The 9,936-nt window shown below is 45.2% G+C and overlaps 1 protein-coding gene across 6 annotated transcripts in view; it reads left to right on the forward strand.

The window, feature by feature from the left end:
* The window catches only part of SCPEP1 (serine carboxypeptidase 1), a 30,764-nt gene extending 21,032 nt beyond the window's left edge, over positions 1–9,732 (forward strand). For all 6 annotated transcript variants that reach the window (XM_090061131.1, XM_090061128.1, XM_090061130.1 and 3 more), the window contains 7 exons: positions 510–547; positions 766–894; positions 1,834–1,918; positions 2,840–2,953; positions 3,877–4,014; positions 8,117–8,280; positions 8,580–9,732. In XM_090061131.1, the coding sequence (XP_089917257.1) occupies positions 510–547; positions 766–894; positions 1,834–1,918; positions 2,840–2,953; positions 3,877–4,014; positions 8,117–8,280; positions 8,580–8,645 (734 nt within the window). In that variant the 3' untranslated portion in view covers positions 8,646–9,732. The remainder of the gene's footprint in view (positions 1–509; positions 548–765; positions 895–1,833; positions 1,919–2,839; positions 2,954–3,876; positions 4,015–8,116; positions 8,281–8,579) is intronic.
* The last annotated feature ends 204 nt before the right edge of the window (positions 9,733–9,936 follow it).

Genomic DNA, 9,936 nt, shown 5'->3' on the forward strand with positions numbered 1-9,936 from the left:
CTTCCAATCCTGCAGTGAGATTTATACAACAGGCCCATGACATTGTCTCACCTTGGCTGTGGGAAGCTGGAAGCATGGGACCTATTGGGTCACACTAAACATTGCATCCCAGCCAGGGATGACTATGGTATTGATCGTCAAAAATCTGACTTTTTTTTCCTTTCCTTTTGTAATGTTTGCAAGTAGATATGCCTTGACTGTGAATGCTAACTAGTCCAATTTTGTCTAAGTTCTCATACCTTAGCATAGTGCTGCAAAGTTTGGGATTAAAATGTCTGTTTGCTGCTTTAGAAAGCTTCCATTAGCTAGCATGGTGGTGGTGGTATTGGTCTTCTGCCTTTGTACTCAGCCTTTTCTGCAGCACCTAAACTTTAAGCTAAATTTTATCTGACAGTGCCTCTTTCCTGAGTACTTCATCTTTGCCTTCATCGGCTCCTGTCATTATTATTCCTGCTACATTAGCAGGAAATTTTAATTGGAGATGACTGAAGTCCGTTTTCTTCCTCTAGATTCGGTACTCTCCTGGGGACCTTACCTTTACAGCACTGTAAGTACCTACCCAAGCTTTTCCATTTGCAATAACTGTTCTAGCTTTTAGGCTTTGCACAAGAACTTCTTATGCCCATACAATTTAAATACAAGAGTGAACTCTGACATCAACTTGAACATTCGGCTAGCATAAAAGCCATGTAATAAATTAACCTGGCAATGTAATTGTCCATAGCATAAATTTTAAGTCAGTGGTTCTTCCTGTTTGCATTTCAGTCTCTTCTTGATGATAAGGGCCTCACAGAAGTCACTGCTGCTGCCAAAGAAGTCATGGATGCAGTGAATAAAAAGGATTATGCACTAGCCACTCAACTCTGGAGTAAGACAGAAGAGTTAATTGAACAGGTAGGAGGCTGTCTCTCATAAAGTTTCTGCTGTGCCAACCTGGAAGCATTTTTGCACTTGCTTTGCACTGGCCCGAATGGCTACAGGATGCAATAGAGAATGAGGCCCAAGTGCGTGTCAGATAGGGCTGTGTTAAAGTTCTGATTGGGTAAAGCTCTGAAATGTGTCCTTAATTTCATGTATGCGAAGAGCCCCATTAATTTCAGCTATAAGACTCAAATGCTGTTTAAGTTAGTCATGTCCCTCTGCAAGTAGCACATTGCCACTGAGCCTAAAACACCCAGCCAAAAACTGCTTCTTTTTGTGCTTTTTTTGTAGCTGGTTTCACTTCCTTACTCTCGCACTCTTGTGGAACCTTTTGCTCTTCTTTTTAAGCTAATACAGCCACTGTAATTCATCTGCCATGTGTAGCTGAAGGCACAGCCAAGGCTTTACCAATGTGTCAAGCTGCTGTGATAAGAGCAAATGGAGTGAGTGGTCTCATGCTTTGGAGATGGCGTAGCAGAAGAATAAATCTCAGAGGTCTGTGTTGTTGAGGTCTTTGGCTGTAGCTGATATAGGTGGAATAATGCTGTCCTTGTAGATTCACAGCCCTATCGGTCAAAAAAGAATATTTGTAGCAGGACTTGCAAGTACATACCAGCACATACCTGTGTTCATAAGTACCCTGAGTTGAGTGTGAATGTTGGCAGCTGCCAAAAGCCCCTTCCAGAACTCAGGAAATTAAGGGAACAAGGGGCCAGAAATCATTTCACAAAAGGTCTTCCTCAAGATGGAGCCAGCAAGGAGTCTCTTTTAAATAGAGCATATTAATTCCTGATCTGGGAGGAGAGCTGGAGCCTCCTATGTCAGAAGCATTTTTCTTTTCTTAAACTACTGGAATTGAAGATCCATCCTGATCCTCCTTTCGCAAAACAAGCTGTTCTCTTGGTTTTCTAGAACACAGACGGCGTGAACTTCTATAACATCCTGACCAAGCGGGCTCCTGCTCTCCAGGAACCAGAACATGAAGCCATCTATCTTAGTAAGTTGAGGCAAGCAAGTTTACACAGTTAAGCTTCCAAGGACCTGAGTTTCAGAGTTGCTGGGAACCCACGCCTGTGACCAGAGTGAGCAGGAAATGTCTGTCAATCACATTCTGAAAATGAGGCCTTGAAGCAGATGCCTGACACACTTGCTCAAGAACCTGGACCTGCTGGGCCCCATATGTAGACAGGGCAGGAGCATAGATATTAGGACAGCCATTTCATGGATAGCACTTCCATTAAAACAGATCTTGGGATTAGTCATGATGAGCAATAAATATCACTGCTGTGAAATTTCACAACCTCTAAACAGCTTCTTCCAAACACTTACACTTCTCTCTTTTAGCAGGAGAATGAAAATAGTCTTCCTCCCAGCTATTATCTAGTGAGACACTTGACTTCCACAGTCCTTCAGGTCCTGTCAACATTGACGTGAAAATTAACACACGTTGCTTTTCACCTCTTCCTGCCTCTCTATTGGCTTTCAGAGGCTCATAAGGGAAGTGAACAGCACTGTTGATTTCCAAAAGTATAACCAGTTGTTGCAGCTTCAAACTAACAGGTCTGGTGAAAAGAAGCAATTGGTCTATGCATAATAGTGAAAGCAGAGCCCCAGGAAACCTTCTGCGAGCAGCAGTCTGCCTTAGTAGAAAGTGGAAGTAAATAGTCTGTTTCTTTCTTCTGTAAAATGAATTGGCTCGCAGCAGGGTCAGAATGCTCATCTCTTCCAAGTCAGCAAGGCTTCCTCTGTGATGCTGCAGTTTCAGTAGAAAAAGAGCTCATCAGATCCAAATGCAGTGAGCCTCAGGAGATGATTGCGGCACTGTCCTATGGTATTCATTGCATCCCGTGTATGCCCGTCTGCCATTTTAGAATTGAGCATTGTCTGTGCCAGACTAAAGCTTGTTCTTTCTCTGCAGTGAGGCTCTACCAACGCCATGTTGAACACCTTCACAAGGACCAGTTAAGTGACCTAATGAATGGGCCCATCCGAAAGAAGCTGAAAATCATTCCGGACTCTGTCAAGTGGGGAGGTATCATCTGCTGTCTGGCATAGACCTCGTGAGCAGTTTGTAACGGGCAGTATCATAGTCTGCAAAAAGCAGCTGGCCCTGTCTAAGGCTCCCCAGGACAGATTGCTGGAAGAGCTTTCACAACAGGGCACTGGGAAGCCTGTGGGAGCAAACATGCTGTCAGGTCCAGTCCCCATGTCTTCAGCCCACTGTGAACTAGCCAGGTGCACACCGTGGTGGGGGGATAGTCTTATTTTCAATTTTAAAAAAATCATGTTCCAAGCCAAATCAATTCCAAATCTGTGAGTCATTCAAGAACCATATGTCGCCTTACTACCAGCAAACATCCTCCACCCCCACCTGAGGCTTCAGATGTTTCCAAAGTATTTGGCAGGCATCCTACATGCAGGCCCAAGCCCAGAGGTTTGCCCCCAAGTTTCACTTGCCCTCAGCCATATAGCTGCAGGAGCAAGCTAGGTAGTCTGCCTCAGACCTGAGCAGCAGGAGCCCACCTGGCCCTCTTGGGTTATATTTGCCAACACAGCTATGTTGCTTCTACCTAGTATGTGCTGTGAACATGTCACATCTTCCTAAGGTGCTTCCTGGGGTGGTAACAGGGTAGTGGAGTCATTCCTTGGGTGCCCTAACAGCCCCATCAAGTCTCTTCCACGGAAAACCAGTGCAGGGAGGGTGTGGGGGCGGAGAGTGTAAATCCACCGCAAGAGAACGGGAGGGAGGATGCTGAATGCCTGCCAGCACCTGCTAAGCTTGTAATGGGAGCTGGAAACTAACAATCAAGGGACACGGTACAGTTGCAAACACTAGTGTGTTGTTCTGCTCCTGGTCGTGGGGTCTTGTTGGGACCCAGCCAGTCTCTGCTCTGCCTCAGCCTTCCAACTCTGTTGATTACAGTGTGTTTTCTCTGTCCGGGTCCAAATGATTAGGGCAGTCAGAAGAAGTGTTCACGAACATGGCTGGGGATTTCATGAAGCCTGTTATTGACATCGTGGACCAGCTGCTGGCGGCCAACGTCAATGTTACCATCTACAATGGGCAGCTGGATCTTATTGTCGACACTATGGGTAAGGACCGTTTTTTGACTGGGGTTCAGATGGGCTCTGCCCCAGAAGAAATTGGGTATTAGGCTTCATAAAGCTACAGATACCTGTCTGTGGTACACCAAGGGAAAGGCAGTCCTCTGAGGCCAGTGCCTCTCTGTTCTCCCTCTTGGTGGAGCATCCTGATGGCCATGGTACTTTCTGCTCTTAGTAGCAAAGATGTGTCACCAATGTGTCTGCATTCCTGCACTCAAGAGTATCTGTACAGAGATGTGGGAGCTGCTGCTGTCTCTCTTCCATCCCTGCCCCACCTCTAGGCATATTCCCCTTGCTGTCTCTTGAACAAAGGAGTGCTGCAGGAATCTGTTCTCCTAAGTGAGTTGAGGTGGCTATGGCTTTTTCTCCTAAGTAGCTTTCTCTTGAAGCTGTTCAGTCCACAGAGACCTTTGCAAGGTTAATTATCCCTAAGTGATTCTCAGTTTTTTAGGTTAAAGCCCACCATACTGGGAGTATTATTCTGACATGACTTTTGGTAAATCGTGGTATTTGAGGTGCCATTTTTTTCCTTCCCTCCCGTAACAAAAGAGCATGACTGGTCAAATCGCTTCATCTTTTGGCTTCATCTTTTGATGCCCTCCCCTTACGCCTTCATGTGAAAACCAGGGGTCCCCAATCTTCCCTGTGTCTCAGGGTAAGCAAGGACTGTCTTGTTTGCTGTGTCTTTACAGTGGCAACTCCAGGCTACTCTGAGCACTACAGCAGAACAAGAATGAAGTAATTAGTATTGTGAGGTGCTCAGTTATTAGAGGCCAGTGCCATAGGAAAGCCTATAAACCAGTAGCCTGTAGAGGCTGTTGGCCCTCCTGCTGTGGGCTGAGCAAGCTCCCAAGCCAGGCCAGGGAGGTATTCTGATGGGTTTGTCTCCTATACCATCCTCCAGTTGGGCTGCACTTCTCATGAGTGACACTGCTCAGAATCTGCTCCTTGGTTGTGACACATCAGCAACCACAGATCTATTTCTCAGCATGAGCAATAGGAAGCTCCACAAAGTGCAGGCTAGGGAGCAGTCAGGGGAAGGCAATACACATTTATACGTTCAGGTAAATAGAGCTTTGAAATTCGTGCATGTGACTTAATTCCCTTCTGCTCTGCTTCTACTAATGAGTTGCGATAGCGATCTCTGTTGGACAGGGACCACATCTCACTGTCCATTGAACAAAATCTAATCTGATGGTGTTCGGTCCCGTCAATTGAAATCAGTAACTTGATGACCCTGATAGTTAAGATGAAGGGGATGGTGTTGAAAGACAAGGGCACCTGCCTCAAGACAGCAGGTGTCAGCTTGCATGCATCTCAGTGGCTCAGAAGGCTTGCTCGTGTTGCATTGTTTGGCCAGTTGTGCAATGAAGTGGTTTTCTGCTCTCCACCCTGGGTGTTGCTGGAATATTATAGGCTGTTGCCAGTCTGCCAGGCCTTGTTCTCTTATCTTTCCTCCTTCATTCAAATAGTCCCCTGCAAGGCTGGGCAAACCGTCATCTTATATTATGGATGGTTTTATCCTTTAGATCTCTCGGCCCCTAACTGCTCAGATGCTCCAATTCTCTACTTAGTTCCTTCAGTGAACAGCCCTGCAATCAATAAGTCTCTAGGCTGTCAAAATCTTTAGGTATTTAGGCTGTCAAAACTGATTAGCAGTGTATGGCACACCAATTTGCTATATTTTGAGCTAAAATTGAACTGCTCTTCTTAAAGTAGAAATTGCTCTAGAAATCAGAAGGCAGAGATTAGGTGGGATGGAAGCTGCTTTTTTCTTTTTAATGTCCTAGAATTGGCTTCTCTTTGCTGTCTCAAACTATAATCCTCTCCAGCCTTTTATACAGACTTTGTCTTCTCAGATGATCTTGGTTAGATGGCTGTCAGAAATCATGAAATAATGTCATGTGATGCGTGTTTTGCATCTCTGAAGGAGATGTCAGTATTCTTGTGGTAGCATCCTGCAGGGTGTAGGAAGTGGGGATTCAGGAATACCAGGGGAAACACGGATAAGCTGGACTTGCTTGTGCTGCAGAATCTCCCTGAGGTTCACATCCATGCTGCATCTACACATAGACCTGAATGCAAGGTGGAAAAAAAAATCAACATTTTTTTAAAAATAAAAATGGTTTTTTAATTTAAATTAGATTTTTCTTTATTTAGTCATGCTTTGATATTTTTGGGGGGTTGAGATGCTTTTTTAAAGAAAATAAACTTATATAAAGATAGTTTTAATTTTAAGATATGTTAAAGTTCAAAGATATCATCAATGGAATAGGGATTATAACTTCTAATTGTATACTATTTGAGATGTTATATTCATGTAAACTTTTTAGAAGTTTCATGGTTTCATAGTTGGTAGAGTCAGAAGGGACCTGAGCAGGTCATCAAGTCCGACCCCCTGCCGTGGGCAAGAAAGGATGCTGGGGTCAAATGACCCCAGCAAGGTGACTGTAGCCTTCTTTTGAAGACCCCCAGGGTAGGAGCGAGCACCACTTCCCTTGGAAGTTGGTTCCAGATCCTAGCTGCCTTGACTGTGAATTAGTGTTTCCTGATGTCTAGCCTGAACCTACTCTCAGTCAACTTGTGGCTGTTATTCCTAATTACTCCTGGTAGTGCTCGGGGGAACAGGGACTCGCCATTCCTCGCTGGTCCCCCGGTAAGTTTATAGACGGCCACCAGATCCCCTGTCAGCCCTCTCTTGTGCAGACTGAACAGGTTCAGGTCTTGTAGCCTCTCCTCGTTGGGCCTGCCCTGCTGCCCCCTGATCATGCGAGTGGCCTCCTCTGGACCCTCTCCATGTTGTCTACATCCCTCATGAAGTGCGGCGCCCAGAACTGGATGCAGTACTCCAACTGCGGCCTGACCAATGTTGCATAGAGGGGGAGAATCGCCTCCTGGGACCTGCTCGTGATGCATCTGTGAATGCATGACCAGGTACGGTTGGCCTAACTGACCACGTCCCCATGTTCATCTTGGAATCAATAATGACTCCAAGATCCTTTTCTGCCTCTGTGCTGGTGAAAAGGGAGTTCCCCAGCCTGTAGGTATGGTGCTGCTTTTCCTCCCCAGGTGCAGTACCCTGCACTTGTCAGTATTGAATCCCATCTTATTCTCATCTGCCCACCCCTGTAACCTGTGAAGATCTAGTTGTAGCCTGTCCCTCCCTTCTATCGTGCCCACATCCCCCCACATCTTAGTGTCATCTGTGAATTTGTACAAGGTGCTTTTTACCCCCTCGTCCAGGTCACTGATGAAGATGTTGAACAATGTGGGTCCGAGCCCTGGGGGACCCCACTGCCTACATCCCTCCAGGTCGAAAATGACCCGGTCACTACCACTCTCTGGGTGCGGTCCTCCAGCCAACTAGTGACCCATCTGACTGTGTAGGCATCAACGCCACAGTTGTCTAATTTTTTTAATGAGAATTGGGTGAGAGACAGTGTCAAGGTCTTCCTAAAGTCCAGAAAGACTATGTCCACTGCTGCCCCTGTGTCCAATGATTTGGTGACCTGGTCATAGGAGGCCACCAGGTTGGTCTGACAGGACCTGCCTCTAATGAACCCATGTTGGTTGCCCCTAAGCATAACCTCCCATGCTGGTCCCTCGCAGATGTGCTCCTGGATAATTTTCTGAAAGAGCTTCCCCAGGACCAAGGTAAGACTAACCGGCCTATAGTTTCCTGGGTTCTCCTTCCTGCCTTTTTTGAAAATGGGGACCACATTGGCCCTTTTCCAGTCCTCTTATAAATAGGTCACAATGGGCCATGGACTATATTAGGGGCCCAATCTTATGGGGTTCCCAGGGGCTCCTCTACATTAGTAAAGATTAAAGAAAACCATTCTACCCAGTGGAACTCAGTGTTCAGTCTAGAAGATCTCATTGAGGATCTCTGTGATGCTTAGTTTCAGTTCTCAAACTGGATTTGTCTCTCCGGATCATAGGCAGACAAGGTTCTTTGGGAATGTGTGATATCTTTCATTAGATTTTGTAATAACTTTGCTTTGTTCATGCTAGTGTGAGTACAGGGGGACATCTCCAGTGTTGCCTTGATTAAAATAATATGCATAACTCCCTTCTGTCCCTGTGTCAGGCCAAGAGGCGTGGGTCCGGAAGCTGAAATGGCCTAAGCTGGAGCGGTTCAGCCAGCAGAAGTGGAAGGCTCTGTACATATGCCCAGAATCCACCGAGACAGCTGCTTTCTATAAGTCCTATGAGAACTTGGCTTTCTACTGGATTCTAAGGGCTGGACACATGGCAAGTAACACACTTATTTAAAAAAATAGAGGAAAATGATGAGAACAGTTGTACGCATATTTTTTTCTGCTTTTCCTGCTTAGTCTTCCTGGCTTTGCCACAGACCTGGTTGGACCCTTGGCAAGTCACTTCAAGGTCGTTGTGACTTTGCTACCCCTTTATCTACTTACAAGCCTTCATATTGGGTAAAAGGCTGAAAGGATGTCCTCCAAAAAGCAAGCTAAATAGTAGCATGATTACAAACTATCTAGAGTCCTGCCTCTGCAAAGCAGTTAATATGCATTGTCTTTCTATGCTAGGTACCAGCTGATCAAGGGGAGATGGCACTGAAAATGGTTAGGATGGTGACGCAACAAAAACACTGATGAAAATGGAGGCCAGCTGGCCTGGCTGATGTGCAGAACTCCTGTGCTTTAGTGGACCTTGGGCCACAGAATGAACTGCAGAACAGACGATCAGTTTTTGGAAGTATAGGCTTTCTAATTTGGTAATAAGCAAATCATTGAAAGAAATGGGTGGTTATTAACTGAAGTGTTGCCTTTGACTTTGCAAACTGATTCTTTGCCTCAGTACTGCTTATTATGACTTTTATTGGGATCTTCTCCGATAAATACTTTACTCAGAGCTGCTGCCTGTTGTACCGGAGGTTTTTATATCTTTTATAAAATGTCAGAATTGCTCAAATATTCTTTGCCTGTTTATGTGCCAATATCAAGGCTATTTTGCTGCTTTAAAGACCCAGTCTAGGTTAGCAAACCTGCTGCTTATAGCTGTTGATTTTTTTTTAAAGGTTTTGAGTCCTCTGAATCATCAGGTGGCATAATTTTTATCTTAAAGTTGCAGACCTGCTGTAATCTGACTTGATTTTAAGCCTAGAACCAGTATGGGGGCTTCTGTGCAAGTGGCAGTGCCAGGTGGGGGGCGGGGAGGGAAAGAGTTGTACTGTGCCTGTCTTTCTGATTTCTGATGATTTTTTTAATGGTACATTACACAAGATTTGTTTAAAAATATTTTAGTAGCAAGCAACATCCCTCCAGATGTTTATTCCTAAATAAACTACAAGCAGTGTCTTTACATGAGCAACCAGAACCTTTTTCATAAGATGTTTAATAGTGTTGGCTTAGCCAGAATGGCAGCGTAATACTGTGCAACACAGAGGCAAGAACACTGCTGCTAATAATTCAGTCCCCACTTTTGCTTCTCCAGCTGAACCAGGCTGGAGTAAGCTTCAACAGCTCATAGCGAGATGCTTTTTTCCGGGAAATGCACTTTCTGGGTAATCCAGTTTTATTGTCTGCCTATAAGCTTGAACCTCTATTTTTGGCTTTGGGGAATAAAGCTGTCGGTGTTGAACAATGAACCCTGCCTCAGCAATGAAGCCACACTCTGCCAGGGTTCTGCTCAAGGCAGGTTTTATATGGTTTTTAAAGTCCAATAAAAGCCTAGAATGGATGATAACCCTTTCTGCTTTAAGGAAACATTGCTGCCTGGGGATTACCGTGTTCCTGTGCTTTATGAGCAGTAGCTAAAAGCAGCAAGTTCCTTCCCCTGTGGCCCAGTGCGAAGGAAGTGTAGGTGGTAAGAGGTAAGAATTAACCTGGAATAAGCAACTTAAAGGAGCAGCTGGCTACAGTTTGTAGGCAGTCTGTCTTGCTT

Source organism: Crocodylus siamensis, chromosome 8 (assembly GCF_052110815.1).
Source record: "Crocodylus siamensis isolate JL-2025a chromosome 8, ASM5211081v1, whole genome shotgun sequence".
In the NCBI taxonomy this organism is placed as follows: Eukaryota; Metazoa; Chordata; order Crocodylia; family Crocodylidae; genus Crocodylus; species Crocodylus siamensis.